This window comes from Humulus lupulus, chromosome 2 (assembly GCF_963169125.1).
Source record: "Humulus lupulus chromosome 2, drHumLupu1.1, whole genome shotgun sequence".
NCBI lineage: Eukaryota > Viridiplantae > Streptophyta > Magnoliopsida > Rosales > Cannabaceae > Humulus > Humulus lupulus.
In genome coordinates, this window is record NC_084794.1 from 256,325,300 (window position 1) to 256,342,926 (window position 17,627).

Sequence of the window (17,627 nt, forward strand, 5' to 3'; positions counted from 1 at the left end):
TTTTTTTTTTGGAAATAAAGATTTAAAAACTCAAAAAACATAAAATTTATGTTTTCATTTTTTAGCATAAAATTAATACATAATCATGCAGTTTTTGAAAATGCCCAACCAATCAAAAATGATAAATTGTTGCCTCACCATATTAAGTTTTAAAAATGATAAAATTGTTTTCAAATCCCATGCCAAAATTATTTGGGAAATTTACATTAAATTCCTTTTTTTACTCCTTTATTATTTTTGTACGAATGCACGACTTTATTTTCTTTTATACGGTTTGCACTTTACTTTTATACGACCTTTTAATATGCGTCTATTTAATACACAATTTAGCTTCCTACAACCATTTCTTTCCTATTTTGTATCTTTTTTTCGTCCCTCACGCTTGCGTGTTTCAACTCATAGTCATCTATCTTAATATATTTTATATTATATTCATATGCATGAGGTAATTTGAGTAACTAATTTATCCAAATTACATGTGGTAGTGATATAATGACCAAGCTAAGTATCTTGTACGTGACAAGTGGCACATCTTATGCATGTGGAAATTTAAGTATCAAGTCCAATCCAAAGGTGCAAATTAAGTCGCACACCCATAATGTAATATAAGAATTCAAAAATATGAAATGCTTATCTCTAAAAATATGAAAGCTTAAAATTAATTATTCCAGTAATTTTGTAAATTTAAATTTTAGAAATTATGAAATTTTAACTTCAAGTATAAATTTATAAATGCAACAACAATGTGAAAAAGTCAAATCGGAATACATAGTATAAGAACAAATTTCAAAATTAATTGCCTATTTTTATGTGTTTCTCGTTCTATCTAAATAATTTCATAATATGTACAACAACAATTATTAAATAACATTATGCATTAAATATGTTTTGAGTAAAATGTTTAGTTTTTCTTATGTATATGTTGAGTTGATGTTGAATTGATTTCTAATTGTGTATATATTGGTATATTAGTTATTTTGGGTATATTTTTAGATCATTTTTTTACACTTTTTAAATGTAATGTAATTTTTTGAGATTGTTCCTTTGTTGTTTTTTAGTTTATTTTAAGTTGATTTAGTGGGTCCATATATAGTTGATTATTAGTTGTTCTTTTGACATCGTATTGCATTGCAGTGACTTGGTGTCTAGTTGATTTTTTTTTGAGTTTATATTTAGTTTTCTTTAGATATATTTCGGGATGATATCTTGTTGACTTCTAATTTTTTATATATATATTTTGTTTATTTTTGGTATACGTTAAGTTATGTCTAATTGATTTCTAATTTAGTATATTTTTTTATTTATTTTCAGTATATTTTTAGTAGCTTCGTTGACATTGGGGGAGATGGTCAATGCTTGTAGCGCACCAAATTTTATTTATTTATTTGTGTGCTTTATTTGAATTTATAATTGTTAAGTGTTAATTGTATTTGATTTGTTTGGTAGAAAATAAATGATTTATATTTTAGTTAATTGATTTATTTAATTAATTGTAAATGTGAGTTATTGAGATTTGGTTGTGTGCACCAAGGTTCATGGTTAGTAGAAATGCACCCTAGCACTTGTGTGTGTGCATGCGCATGATTGCATGGTGAGCATGCATTAGTTTTTCCTTGATGGGTCAATGGTTTTGCATAGGAGAATGTTATAGAGAGTAGTGTTCATAGTTTTTTTAAAAAAGAAACAAATAGTGCAGAGAGAGAATGAGCTCATGGCAGCCACAACGGGAAAATAAATGTGATTTCCTAATTATTTTTATTTATTTCTTTGATGGGTCTATGATTTTTATAGTCTTGATTTGGGAGAGGGAAATTAGGAAATAACAAGGGAGTGATTTGGGTAGGTTTTTCATTGGGCTAGGATAAGTAGGGAAACAAGTGAGCTCTTGGCTCACTTGTATATTGTGGCCGACTGCTAGAGAGAGAAGGAGAGTGAGTGAGGTAGAGAGAGAAGAAAGATAGAAAAATAAATAAATAAATAAAGTAAGAAAGAAAGAGAGCTCGCGGGAGAGGAGAGAAATGAGAAGGAAGAAAAGAGGAAAGGAATTCCAAATATAGGTTTGTGTTCTTGACCTTAAGTGGTTTAAATCATCTAAGTTATTTCCCTCATCTTATTGATGCTAAGAATATTTTCTATTTCTTCTCTTTTCTTTGTGGGGTTCGAAAATCCCTAGGTGCCAAGGTAGTTATTTTGGTCCTTATGTTCTTAAGTCAAAATCAAGAGGTAATGGAAATCTCTAGCTTAATGTTGTTTTAATAATTATATATATTTTGTTTATGTTTTGGGATTTTGTTTGTCAAAGCAAGATTATGATGAAGGGAGATTTTACGAAAAACACAAAAAAAAAAATCAAAGGTATGCAAAAATTAAATGAAAAATATACCTAGTATATACTAAAAATATTCTTAATTATAAGTCAACTAAACATCAACCAAATTTACTTAACAAAAACTAAACATATGCCCAAAATAAACAAGAAAATATTGTTGGAGATGGCCAATGTCTTACATTGGTGTATGTTGTATACTTTAGGCATATATATGTTTTTCGATGGAGTTTTCAACATACTTATGAAAAGTGGATTTTCCACAAAGAAGTGGAGGAAGTTGATGTCAATGAGGAAGTTGGTGTTGATGAGGCAGTTGAGGAAAACGTAGTTGTAGATGAGATGTTTGATGTAATTGATGATTTTGTATTACTGATAAATGCAGATGAAGTAGACAGTGCAGAAAAAAGTGAAATATTATGAAAAGTTATTCAATAAGATTGAATTTGGGTTGCGATTGGATTTCCTCCCTAAAAATTTTAGCGAAATTGATGCATTTGAAAGTAAGGGGGAAATGGCCAAACAAAAAGTTCAATGAATTTTTGAAGTTATTACAGTTTTCATTTCCTAAAAAAAACAAAATTTATCCACCACACTACGATGCCAAAAAGAACTGACCAAATTAGGATTGGGATACCAATTGACTCATATTTGTAAATATGACTGATGTTTATTTTATAATGAACACACATCTTAGGAATTTTGTCCAATCTATGGTAGTAGTCGATGGGTTAATTAATGAAAAAAACCAAGAGGAAAAAGGTCATCTAGAAGGTGATGCATTACTTTCTACTGACTCTTCTAATGAAACGTATGTATAGTTCTCAGCAGACAGCAAAATACATGATATGACATCATACTGGGAGGTATAAAGAATAAGCGGTGATGCGTAGAAAGACTTTAACACCAAACATCTGGATTTTTCTAGAGATCCTCAAAATGTTATTTTGGGATTGGCTGTTGATGGATTTAATCCATTGTGCAACCTGAGTCTGTCTTACAGTATATGGCTAGTGGTTTTGACTAACTACAATCTATCACTCTGGGTGAGCATGAAAGAGGAGTATGAAGGTGATTTACTACCTAAGAATCTAGATTATTGAAGAAGTAAAGCAAGGTTTAAAGAAAGAACAACGAGCAAGTTAAAGAATCACACCAAGCAATTTTTACAAGGTTCACCACTACACAAAGTAATGGCTAATCCTTGGGACCTAGTCCAGAAAAAGAATTCCACTAAGATATAAAATGCAAGTTCTACAAAGTATCTCTGATTTTACAACCAAAACAGTAAATCATCTATACTTGTCTCTCTTGCAAAATTCCTTAGCTTGATCAATTTGAATCTTTACACTTGAACTCTTGCAGATTTAACTTTCTTTCAATCCTCAGTCTGAAGAACAATCACAGCTCGCCATGGATGAACACTCTCTGAAAATCAAGTTCTTCAACCTGTAAAAGAAAGGCAACAAAAAAAAAACATACGAAAAACCAAACCCCAAAAACTCACCGAGCTAAGAAAAACAACTTAACCAATTTGAGATCTGAGACCTAACCAACTCAAATACCCAGCCACACTCAAAACAGAAGATCGTTAGGAAAACTAATTAACTCAGCACACACTGAAAACTCGAAACCTAACAACACAGTCACATTAAAAAAAGCCACGTAAGCAAACAGACAATTATAACAATATCCAACTTCCTGATGCAACTGGCAAAATAGCAGATGAACCGAAATACTGTCAAAATACCAAATACAGATGCAACTGAAAAAGTAATAGATGAATCATGAAATTGCCAAAATACAAAATACACAAAGTAAGACACTTACAATCTCCCCCTTGGCAATTTATGATCAGTGCAAAACAAAACAACAAAATAAACGAAAAACAAACAAACACAACACCCAGAGATCACCCAAATCTCCCCCTCAATGATCATAAACGAGTCGAACGACGAAGTCTGCCATGCATGAGCTTTCGCGGAGGAGAAGATGAATGAGCAGAAGCAGAGACAGGAGTGCCAACAGTAGCAGAAACAAACTCCCCCTGGACAGTATGCTGAGCCTTATCAGAAACACAAGGAGACAGCTCCCCTTGGACAGTATCCGGAACCTTAGCAGTAACATTAAGAGACAACTCCCCCTGGGACGGAGCCGGAGAATGAACAGCCTGAGGCAATGAACCATCCCCTTGAACAACAGATGGAGATTGATACTGAATAACCTGTCGAAGTCCAGCTAACTGAGCCAAAACCGTGCGTTCAAATGCTTTGGAACGCTGTTGAGATTGCAAAACTGAACTCTGAAGACTATCCAACTGGGATTGCTAAGAGTAAAGCATTTCAAACAACTTGTATTTCCATGAAGCAGGAGCTAAACCCTTCAAAAGAGGATACTTAAGTGGCTGAGGAAGAGGTACTGGTATAGAGGACTGAGGTTGAAACGATTTATCAAGAACCGGAAGAGGTAAGAAAACATCTTGAGAAGTAAACTTAGGATGAGCAGCCAAAGTAACCTTGTGAACCAAACATGGATAAGGAAGAAAAAGCCGACGACTCTCGGTAAGAAAAGCTTGATACACCCTGTCAAACATAAGCACAGACAAATCTATGGAAACCCCAGTGCCCACAGCAAATAGAAAACACCCAATATCAGTAGTAACAGTTGAAGTATGAGAATTTGGAATCCAATTAGTGAGAGCAACCTTATGCAGAACACGATAGAAACTTGTTAATGAAGGAGTAGGAAAATCATTTGATACCTCATTCCAGCAAAAATCAACTTGACCTGTCAACTCACGGCCCACTAGGTTTAAATCAGGGGAAAATTCAGCATTATAAATAGCATTAGAAACCAAAGGTATATTCAATAAACCCCGAATAGTGGAGGGAGCAAATGAAATACGTTTGCAATACAGTAAAACGATTTGGATGCTGAGCATCAAGCAAAGATTTTTCGATGTTAGAATAAAATTCCCTAACCAGATTTTGAGAAGGCATGACTAGACTAGAGACAGTGTGAACCCACTTTCGAGACTCGAGAATCTCAAGCAGCCTAGGAAAATCCTTTAACACTACAGAATGCTCAACATGCAGACGACGAAAAGACACATATTCTTTAAACCTTTTTTCAGCAAAACGATTGACAAAAAAATAGACAGAGTTCAAATCAGACTCACCACCAACCGAGGAAGATTTGGAGTGCTTAAGCTTTGATGGGAGACTACTAGATACCTTAGGCTTCTTACGAGGAGGAGGGGAAGGTATATGGTCAGAGGAAAGCTTAGGAGGTGAAGAGGAAGACCCACCAAGATTAAGGGAGGCTCGAGTAACTTGACGAGGGACTTGAGCAGACTCACGAGAGGGTTTTTTTCTTTTGGGCAACAGACTTCACCCGAGACCCACGAAAAGAACAAGATGGAACAATGGAAGGAGTAGATGCATCAGGGGATAACACACCAGGAGGACAACCAGAGAGATGAGCAGAGGGAATACCTGGCGAAGAAGAGGCTAACGGAGGCTGAGAAGACACGGACGGCTGAATGGGAGGAACAAACGAAGGACCGAGGAGAGTTTCTTCCATGACACCTACGGAAGCCTGAGACCTAACTTTGACACACGGAGAAGATGTTAGACACAAAAGGAAAAACAAAATAGGGCAGAATAGAAACAAGCGGATGAACATCATGTATTTAAAAGAAAAACCCCAAGACCATGTTTGGCAAAAAAAGAAAAAAAGCCTGTGCAACAAGATACCAGGAAAACAAAATTGAAAAACGTAAAAAAAACTTGACAAAAATCCAAACAGATAAAAATAACACAAATGTCCACAGAGACACAAAAAAATAAGATAAAGCCACACACAGAAAAAAAAAATAGAAAAAGCAGAAGAAGAATGAACAAAAATAGTAAAGACCAGAGAGAGAACAGAGAAAAGAAAACAAATTTCAAGATAGTGGCAATACAAAAAGTCTCAAAATGAAGCAAGATGATTTCTAAAAAGAGATCTCAACAGAATGTTGAGCTAGAATTCTTCATTTGTGTGTGCAAGTGATCTCATGTGAGCTAAAAAACTCACTCCCTCAAAGCATTTGAATCACTTTTCTTGACATTTTTATTTATTTATTTATTTTTTTAAAACATCCCTTTTTTTTAAACACTAGGTTTTTCTGAAGAGAACCAGCAGAGGCTTTCACTCTTTGTCAGAGATGTAGCCGTCATCTTTAGTCAGAAAAGCCAAATGAGAAGGAGCAGACTACTAAATGAGTAATGGACCACAAGATAACTCTTCCCATTGCATCTAACAAAGGTAGCCTGTTTTGCTGAGAAGAATGAAGAGCTCAACCAAACAAACTGGAAATCAACCAAGAAAAAAAAACTTGCTTCAGAAGACAATGTAACCACCACAAAAAAACTAAAAAAAACTTCTCTGGACAGTACTAGATCACATCATACAAACTCCAATGCATTTTCTAAAGTGAGCAAAAGTCTATGAACTCAGTGGCTTAGTAAATAAATCAGCTAATTGGGCCTCTGTGGAAACATGGGAGAAAACAAGAACTTTGGATTCAACCAAGTCTCTAATAAAATGATAGCAAATATCAATATGTTTTGTTCTAGAATGTTGCATAGGATTCTTAGAAATATTAATTGCACTTGTGCTATCACAATAGATAGTCAAAGTTTCTTGGGGAAAACCATAGTCACTAAGCATTTTGTTCATCCAAATTAATTGAGTACAGCAACTACCAGCAGCTATATATTCTACCTCAGCAATAGATAATGAAATAGAGTTTTGTTTTTTACTCAACCAAGACACAAGATTGTTCCCAAGATAAAAACACCCATCAGATGTGCTTTTTCTATCATCTAGACTCCCTGCCCAATCAGAATCACTATAACCAACAAGAGACATATTAGTGTCACATGTATACCAAAGACCAAACTCTAAGGTACCAGCAACATACTTCATGATTCGTTTAACAGCAGTAAAATGAGACTCAGTGGGATTAGACTGATATCTAGCACACAGACCAACACTGAAACATATATCTGGGCGACTAGCAGTAAGATAGAGAAGGCTACCTATCATACTACGGAACAGAGTTGGATCAACAGGTTTCCCAGATTCATCACGTGAGAGCTTTGTTGAGGTACCTATGGGTGTCTTAGCATGTTTAGAATTTTCCAGCCCAAATATTTTCAACATGTTTAGTGCATACTTGCTCTGGGAAAGGAAAATGCCATTATCTAACTGACGAATCTGTAATCCTAGAAAGAAACTTAAATCACCAATCATACTCATCTCAAACTCTTTTTTCATAATGTCAACAAATTTAGGAATTTCATTAGGACAGGTAGAACCAAAAATGATATCATCCACGTAAATCTGAGCAATGAATATACCTTTGGAAAGATGTTTGATAAAAAGAGTTTGATCAGCATTGCCCCTAATAAAACCATGTGTGAGAAGATAAGAGGTAAGTTTTTCATACCAGGTCCGTGGTGCTTGTTTTAGACCATACAAGGCCTTCTTAAGTTTGTAAACATGTTGAGGAAGGTGAGGATCAATGAATCCCTGAGGTTGCTCAACATAGATTTCCTCTTGAAGTAATCCATTCAAGAAGGCACTCTTCACGTCCATTTGATGAAGTTTGATCTGTAACTGACAGGCTATAGCAAGAAGTAACCGAATTGATTCAAGGCGAGCAACAGGGGCAAAAGTTTCTTCAAAATCAATGCCTTCAACCTGTTTGTATCCTTGAGCAACAAGACGAGCTTTGTTTCTAGTAACAGTTCCAAACTCATCCGATTTGTTCTTGAAAATCCATTTTGTTCCTACAATATTCTTCCTTTCTGGTTTGTCCACCAAATCCCATACTTCATTTCTTTGAAACTGTAAAAGTTCTTCTTGCATTGCTACAACCCAATGCTCCTCAGAAAGAGCTTGTTTGACATTCTTTGGCTCAATGTTAGACAGATAACACAAATGAGAGATTTCATTGGCAACCTTTCTTCTGGTAACCATAGATCACTACTACAAAAAAGGATTTTTAGGACTAGCGTTGCGAGTCCTAAAAAAGTTTTTAGGACTCACGGGGCGCGAGTCCTCTATTTAAGAGCCTTAAAAACTAAGGTTTTTTAGGACTCGCATTGCGAGTCCTAAAAAATCTAGTTGAGTGTCTTTAATTAAGTTTTTAGGACTCCCATTGCGAGTCCTAAAAGAATGTTTTTAGAGCGAGTCCTAAAAAATCTGGTTGAGTGCTTTAAGTAATTTTTTAGGACTCGCTTTGCATGCCCTTAAAAGTAATTTTTTTTTTTAAAATGCAGCTACAATTTTCATTTTGATTTAGAAAAAATATATCCCTTTGAGTGTCTAAAATGTATTATATATGTTAGATTTCTAAAATTTCAAAAGAAAATACAACAAAATAATTTTTTATTAATTACTCAAAAATATCATTCTAGTATTTAGTCTTCTCGACTTACAAAATTATATTACATGATAGTTTATACTATAGTCAAATTCTATCATCACCAAATATTAAACAAGAAATGTATACAAAGTTAGTGAAATATAATTTTGATTCTAAAAGCTTCAACTATCATTGTTGTCTAGTATTGCGCTAAAGAAATGCATCTCAATATAGATCTGCACATTGTAAAAAAGTTCTTTAATTATTATTAGCTTCATCAAACTTTTCAAAAGAAATGCATAATCTGACTAAGCAAAGCTCAACATCAATTAACAGAAATATACTACATGAAAATTTAACAAAAAAATAGGTTACAAAAAAAAACATATTACATGAAAATTAAAACATAGTAAAATACACATCTTGCACTGAAAATAGAAGAAAAAGAGAAAAGCCAACATGTCACCTAAACATTATTATCAACATTATAAAAAATAAAAAAGTTTCAGCATAAAATAAGTACATCATCAAATGCTCACGTTTAATTTAATAGATTAAAGAAAAACAATAACAAAAAGTACTCATCAAATGCTCACGTTTAATTTAATAGATTAAAGAAAAACAATAACAAAAAGTACTAATCCAAGAGGATTCATCAAATGCATGTAAATTTATTAGAAGTAATTTGAAATCTTTGATGCAAATGAAAAATCAAAATGTCAACTAAGGAGATTCATGCAAAAGCTAAACCTGTTGTTATTCCTCACGCAAGCCAAATCAATCTTAACAAATAACATCAAAACATGGATTACAAATTATAGAAAAAGAATAACAAATAATGATGTTTAGACAAATAAAAGGTTCGCGAAACAAAAGCATAAAACTTGTTACCATGGCAAATATAATTAATCAACATTCCAAACTTTCAAAAAGATTGTTTATGAAAACAACACTCCCAGTATTTTAAAGAATTTCAAAACAATACAGTGAAGATTCTAAATAAATATGAGAAGGTTCCCATTCATTTTACTTATGTAAGGCACAATAGGAAGAGAGAGTAACATGTTATATTGTATTACCATGCTCAGGGGATGCTTAAGTCTCCTAGGGGCTTTTTGAGTATTGTAAAGTGACTTTGGCTACTTGCAACATTGCCATTCGGTTAGGGCTTAGTTTTTGCTGCTAAGAGTTTGTCTAAGGCTTGTAATAGGGGACAACTAAAAAAAATAAAATGAAATCTAGATCAAAAGAAAATTCAAATTTATCACTCTGCAACTAAAACTGAAATAATACATAATTAAATTCCCCTGGTGGCTACCTTGAATCCAAATAAATGTATATTATCAAACAATAAATAACTAAATAGATAATATGTATAGGTGGTACATGAAAAAGCCAGTGATTATAATCAACTGCATATTAACACAAACAGTGCATGCCCCAATAAAACTTATCCTAGATTCTTTTGATACTAGGTCCTACAGCCAAGCCACACATAAATAAGGTAAGAAATTCTAGATTAGTATAATTATATATATGTCCTTTGTAGATCACCATAATAGGATTACATGTAATGAAAACCTCATCCATGTTGAATGTCCAATTAAAGCAATATGACCAAATAAGGAGTGTCCAGTACATATATGCTAGGCTGATGAACAATCTGTACCCAAAAAACAAAATAGTTTTGAATAAAATTCAAGGAACTAGAATCTAAAACTTTTCATTAGGAGATATAAATATCTTAAAATGCATATAACCTAAACATGAATCCTAAGAGTAAAGCATGTTTATGCACCCTCAATTTTTCTTGACAATAGAAAGAAAATCGAACACAAAAACTACTTCACCTTGAAACCAGCGATATCTTGAGTAACACCAGGCAAAGGACCTACTGTTGCTCTCTTATTCTTCCCTTGCACTTGGTAAACAAAACTCAACAAAATAATTTTTGGGTTCAACTTAAATATCATTCCAGAAAAAATCTTAATTACATCTTACTAGGAAAGTAAGAGGATACAATTTGATGAATGAAATTAATCATAGCAGATTCTCATTCATTTATTATCAAATTGCCTTTTACTTTATTAAAAAAAATAGTAGGGCTGTTCTTTGAATTTATCATAATTAGCAAGTGAAGAATTAATTATCTGGATCTTGGTTTATCATATAAACCAACAATGGTGGGTGAAGAAAGGTATTGGATTCTTTACGCGGTGCATAGCTACTTTTTATTTTTATTCTGTAATTGTTTAGTTGCATTATTCTTGATTGAATTGAGACGCTAGAGGTAGAGCTAGCTTCCACTAACAGGGTCGGCAAACATCATCACCCTGCCGTTTCATATTTCCACACAAAATTAAGTACAAAAAAATCTATAGAAAATTGGACAGCATATCCCCTAATTTACTAGCCTAGCCATCTGTCACAATCAACACCAACATGTCAAACAAATCAAACAGCACACAGGTTTTCATCCATATATCACCGCAACACACAAAATTATCAGAACCTACTTCACTAAGACATGCAAGTTCTCAATCTTCCGTTATCACCGCAACACACAGAATTCCCAGAACCTACTTCACTACGGATGAATATCTAAGATATTCAAACTCCACTAAAGTAATACAGTTATCATTCAAAATTGTAAAATATTGAATTTTTTTAAAACTAAATCAAATACAACATACCTCTTGCAATTAGTTACCAATCCAATATTAAGAACTTGTCAGCGTAAGTATATAATAAAGGTCAACCACATAATATTAAACCACGAATCAGCAGACCAATCTAGTTCATTTAATGTGTTTAAAATTTTGGAAGCTCTTTTAAGTTACCTAAAGTATCAATAAAATAACAAATATTTTTTTTTATTATTTAAAAAAGATAACATATAAATTTTAAATGAAGAAATATTAGGAAACACTCATTTATTTAAGTTGTAATTAGAAAATTGCACATGTGTATTGGTATTTATTTTTTTAACCATATTTTAAGTTTTTAAATCAAAAGTATATTTATTTGTATATTAAAACTTTAAATTATATAATTACCCTATATTATAATCTGAAATTATTACCTTATATTAAAATCTAAAATTATAATATTATAACTTAGTAATTGAAATAAGAAAAAGATACACTTTGTAATTGAAATGATATCATTTTATTAGTATAAACACCTATATTTGAGTTCGAATACTGGTTTTCAAGAGTGTTGAGAGAACATTAAGGTTTCTACTAGGAAGACATTGAGTGTTTTATAATTGTAATGAGAGCCTAGTTCATCTTGTACTATGTGAGATTAGTGGATTAGGCAAAGGGAAATACCACATACTATCTGACCGAATTAAGTAAATCTTGGTGTGTTGTGTTCTTGTTCCCTAAAATAAATTACTGCAATTTACTAATGGTAAAAGAAACCGAATGTATTACATGATATATTTAATTAATGCCTCTATTAACTTTTATGTCCTTTCAACAAATTTTACCTATTGAATTTTATGTCACTAATAACTTTTCCAACTCTAATTTATAAACCTAAGTCCAAAAGTTGTTTGTGGTGAACATGTAAACATAGCAAGAAAGACACACAAAAAAGAAGAAAATTAAAATAAATGATTGACGTGAACTCTTGAGAATGGAAATAACTAACTATATTGTGTCCATTCATTAAAGCTTCCAAGTTATGGCCACTTTGCCTTTTAGGAAAGAGTTTTATAAGGGGCAAGTAGAGAGAATGGAGCCATCCTTACCATGCTTACGGGCACATAATAGAGATCAAGCCATTTGACAAAGAAATGCCAATACTATATAGTTTTTATATGAACATAGTATGTGAATGTGACAATTAGGATGAGAATATACAAAAAAAAAAATCTTCCTTATAACTAAAATCATCATGAAGTGTTTAGAAACTTTAATAAAATTAGAATTGTAATCATTTTTACAAGATAAAACTAGAATTTTTTTTTTTTGAAAAAAAAGCAGAAACTTAGAAGAGGCATTTCATCAAACACATTGTAAGCAACTGTGAAAGACTGTAAAACAGAAAGCATTTTATCAAACAGTTAGCAATCAATTATGAATGAAAGACACTACAAAAAGCTAAACTACTAAGAAACTTTTTCAAGACTACCTATATCTATAACAATTATTTAAAAAGAACAAATACAAAAAATAGAGTTGTTACATTGTTAATTACTTCATTAAAAAAAAATCACAAAAAGAATTGAAATTGCATAAACCAAACATCACGAGTCAAGTGATTGATTACAAATATCACAAAAATGATAGACTGAAGACCATTAATTCAAAGTCAAAATTAGTAAAACAACAAGAGAGAGGGGGGCTTGCCTGAGTTCAAAGCCAAACTGGTAATTGAGAATAGAAATAGGAGAAGGTAGAGGAAGAGTAGATGTTGCACACAAATGATCTTACGCTAATGAACGGTCCAGATTTAGTTTGACCAGAAAAGAAAAATGAGGCAGAACCCACGCTTGCTGGAGGCGTTCACCACCGTCACCGTCGCCGTTCACCCATCTGCCGCCGAGCCGTCGTCGTTCACCACCCAGCAGCCCTAGATCGTCTGATGAATAAATCCCCAAATGGCTGATGAGTTTTCTATTTTGTGTATTTTAACCTTATAATTTCGAAAAAGTCATAGTTTTTTTTATGCTTTCTACTTCAAAATAATTAAGGACTTGTTTAGAGTGTCTTTAATACTTTTTTAGGACTTGCTTCTAAAAGAATATTAAGACTCCCAAAGCAAGTCCTTAAATGTTTTAAGTGAAATACTTATTTTTTAGCTTAGATTTTTTAGGACTCGCAGATTCTTTTAGGACACTCATTGCGAGTCCTAAAAGAGTATCAAGGACTCCCAAAGTAAGTTCTTAAAAATATTAAGTAAGACACTTTTTTTTAGCCCAGATTTTTTAGGACTCGCAGATTCTTTTAGGACACTCATTGCGAGTCCTAAAAGAGTATTAAAGACTCCCAAAACAAGTCCTTAAAAATATTAAGTGAAACACTTATTTTTATAGCCCAGATTTTTTTAGGACTCGCATTTTTTTTTAGGACACTCATTGCGAGTCCTAAATTGCATTTTTTTAGGACTCTCAATGAGTGTCTTAAAAACTTCATAAATATTTTTAAGGACTTGCATTTATGTGCGTGTCCTAAAAAAGTGTCCCGTAAAGGGTATTTTGTAGTAGTGGATGCTGAAGGATCACCAATGACAACAGTAGGAGGGTGTGCTTTTTGAATCCATGATGGAGGCCCCTTTTTATATAGCCTGGCAGGTGAAAGTTGATGAGAAGATTCAACTGACTGTTCAGACTCTGGACTATCAACAATCACATCTTTAGATTCTCCAGATGGCTCTGAGTGATCAGTAGAGGAAGAATTTGAGGGTGAACTGGAAATATTAGGCATGAGAACTTGTGAAGGAGGTACCAAAGCAGATATTGACCCATCATCATCATTATCAAGATCATCTGAAAAATTCTCTATGTCATCAAAACGAACATTGACAGACTCTATGACAGTGTTAGTTCGTTTATTAAACACACGATATGCACGACTATTAGGAGAATAACCGAGAAACATACCTTTGTCACTCTTGGAGTCAAATTTTTGAAGATAGTCTCAATCATTCAAAATATAACAGGTACAACAAAAAATCTTCAAGTAATTTAGATTAGGAGTTTTACCTTTCCATAATTCATAAGCTGTTTGAGTAGTACCCATTCTGACATGTACACAATTACTTATGTAGCATGCAGTGTTAACAACTTCTGCCCAAAATCTTTGAGAAATCCCCTTGGCATGCAACATAACTCTGGCCATTTCTTGAAGAGTTCTGTTCTTGCGTTCTGCAACTCCATTTTGCTGAGGAGTTTTTGGAGCAGAAAATTCATGTGCAATGCCCATGTGATCACAAAATTCAGCAAATAAAGCATTTTCAAACTCTTTGCCATGGTCGCTTCTGATTCTAAACACTTTAGCTATCTTTAAGGCTTTTTCATTATGAAGTCTTAAACATAAGGCAGAAAATACTCCAAAGGTATCCGACTTCTCTCGAATAAACTGAACCCAGGTATATCGAGTGTAGTCATCAACACACACCATCACAAACCTCTTTCCATTTAGACTTTCTGTCTGCATAGGACCCATCAAGTCAATGTGTAACAACTCAAGAGCTCTATTCATGAGAAGCATCTTAATGGGAGGATGAGAAGATCTAACTTGTTTGCCTTGCTGACATGGACCACACACTCTCTACTAACTTTGAAATCAGGAACCCCTCTAACAGCCTTAAGTTTAACCAACTTCCTTAAATCTCTGTAATTCAGATGACCAAGTCTATAAGGCCATAAGTCAGACCTGTCTAATGAAATTCTAGTGCACACTTCAGTATTGATCAGCATGTAGCAGTTATCATTAGACCTTGTTCCAGACAAAACAAAACACCCATCAGTAGACTTTACCAGACATGTGGACTTGGAGAAACTCACAGTATAGTGATCATCACACAACTGACTTATGCTTAAGAGATTTGCTTTCAGTCCCTTAACATAAAGCACATCTTTGACCACAGGAAGATTTTTAAGCACAAGATCTCCTCTCCCAAGAACTGCTCCCTTGTTTCCATCTCCAAAAGTGACCAGTCCTTCAGTCCCTTCTTTGTAGTTATTCAGCAACTGTTTGTTGCCAGTCATGTGCTTGGAACATCCGCTATCAAAGTACCACTGATCATCCTTAAAAGCAGAAAGAGATGTATGAGCCACTAGAACAGAAACACCTTTATCTTCCTGAGAACAGCTCGTTAGCTTTGGTTTCCAAACCTCCTTATACTTTTTTCCTTCAGCAAGGGGTGATCTAGATGTACTTACTTGACTTCCTACCAAGTTTCTAAGGTAAGATTGAAGCAGATAACATCTTGGTCTAATGTGGCCATGACGATTACAGAAATGGCAAATTGGAATAAACTTCTGTTTCTTTTCACTCGAAGATTTGATGATATTAGATCCATTCCTCTGACTGCCAGATGCATCCATAACAGTGTGTGTTTTATCTGCAGCAGAAGAAACAAGAGATTCACCAATGGTAAGATTGTCTCCCTTTTTGTATAACAACTTGTAACCAATAGATGTTCTGTCTCCATAGGGTTTCTGAAGATGAAGCTGATGATTTAAGGCAGCTGTTCCTGGAGGTATTGACTCCAAAGATTGTTTGGCTCGAACGAGATCAGCTTGAACAGCATACAACTTTTCTTCCTTCTTCTCTAATTCTTCGGTCAGGTGTTTTATTTCAACTTCAAGCTTGGAGTTGGCCATGTTAAGAGAAGTATTTCGTTCTTCAAGGAGTTTAACTTTTTGAACCATATTCAGCCATTGTTGATACATTTGCTCATAAGCAGTTTGCTAATCAAGACTGTCAGCTTCAAAGCAGCTGCTCTCATTATCCCCAGCTTCATTTTCAACTGCCTCTTCTTTGGCCAGAAAAGCAATGACATTTTTCTCATGATCAGAAAACTCATTGAAACTCCCATCTTTCTCCTCTTCACTGTCACTCCAGGTTGTAACAAAGGCCTTCTTCTTTTTTTGAGTGTTAGCACATTCAGCCTGTATGTGACCAAACCCATCACATTCTCTACACTGAATCCCCCTATTCTTTTTGTCTTGAATCTGACTCGTTTTCTGATTAGTAGGAAAGCTCTTCTTGAAGATATTCTCTTTGTTGTTAAAAGTATTCTTCCTCATATTCTTTCTTAAGAACTTTGCATAATTCCTAGTGAGGAGAGCAACTTTCTCTTCTGTTAAAGAATGAAACATTTCTCCTTCTTGGTCACGAGTTTCTTGTAAAACAAAAGCCAAGCTACCTCCAGTCTTCTCAGTTTCCTTATCTTTCACTTTCTTTCCCTTATTCCATCTTTTGAGGGTTAATTCATAATTCTGTAGAGAACCAATCAGTTCATCCAGATTTATATCTTCAACATCATGCACTTCCTCAATAGATGTGAGCTTGGATTTGAACCTCCTTGGAAGAGACCCAAGAACCTTCCTTACAAGCTTATCGTTGGAGTAAGTCTCTCCTAGAGCATAAGACTCATTAGAAATATCACACAACTTAGCATGAAAATCAGCAATCGAATCTTCTTCATCCATGGTTAGATTTTTGAATTCTCTGGCTAAGGATCTCAGTCTTGACTTCTTGACAGCAGAAGTACCCTCATTCTTGATCTTCAACTTATCCCATGCTTCCTTAGCAATCTCACAATTCGCAACCACTTTCATCTGATTAGTGGAAACAACATTGAAAATGGCATTGAGAGCTTTAGAGTTAAAGTTGGCCTTCTCAATTTCATCAGTCGTCCACTTGCTTGCAGCCTTAGCAATATCAACATCTCCAAAAATCTCAGTTGGGGGTGTCCAACCCTCTGAAACAGCCATCCAAACCCGTTCGTCTATAGATTTAAGATAAGCTCTCATCTTTGTTTTCCAATACGGATAATTAGCCCCTTCAAGCATGGGAGGTCTGGTGGTAGATCCTCCTTCTCTAAACATATCCATGACTGTCAACACAACAAATGAAACACACAAAGCTCTCGTAGAAGACACTACGAGAGGGTAAGATGGATCAGCGAAAAAAAATCAAAGGCAAACAAATCACCCAAACAGAAACACCTAGGAAACAGTAATCAAGAATTACAAAATGCTCTGATACCAAAATGAAGGTGATTTACTACCTAAGAATCTAGATTATTGAAGAAGTGAGGCAAGATTTAAAGGAACAACAACGAGCAAGTTAAAGAATCACACCAAGCAATTTTTACAAGGTTCACCACTACACAAAGTAATGGCTAATCCTTGGGACCTAGTCC

At 34.0% G+C, this 17,627-nt stretch overlaps 1 protein-coding gene across 1 annotated transcript; it reads right to left on the bottom strand.

Annotated features, from left to right (window-relative positions):
• Window positions 1–16,167: 16,167 nt before the first annotated feature.
• Window positions 16,168–17,316, bottom strand: LOC133815396 (uncharacterized). The gene has a single exon (XM_062248243.1). It carries the CDS (start codon window positions 17,314–17,316, stop codon window positions 16,168–16,170), a length of 1,149 nt encoding a protein of 382 aa, XP_062104227.1.
• Window positions 17,317–17,627: the final 311 nt, after the last annotated feature.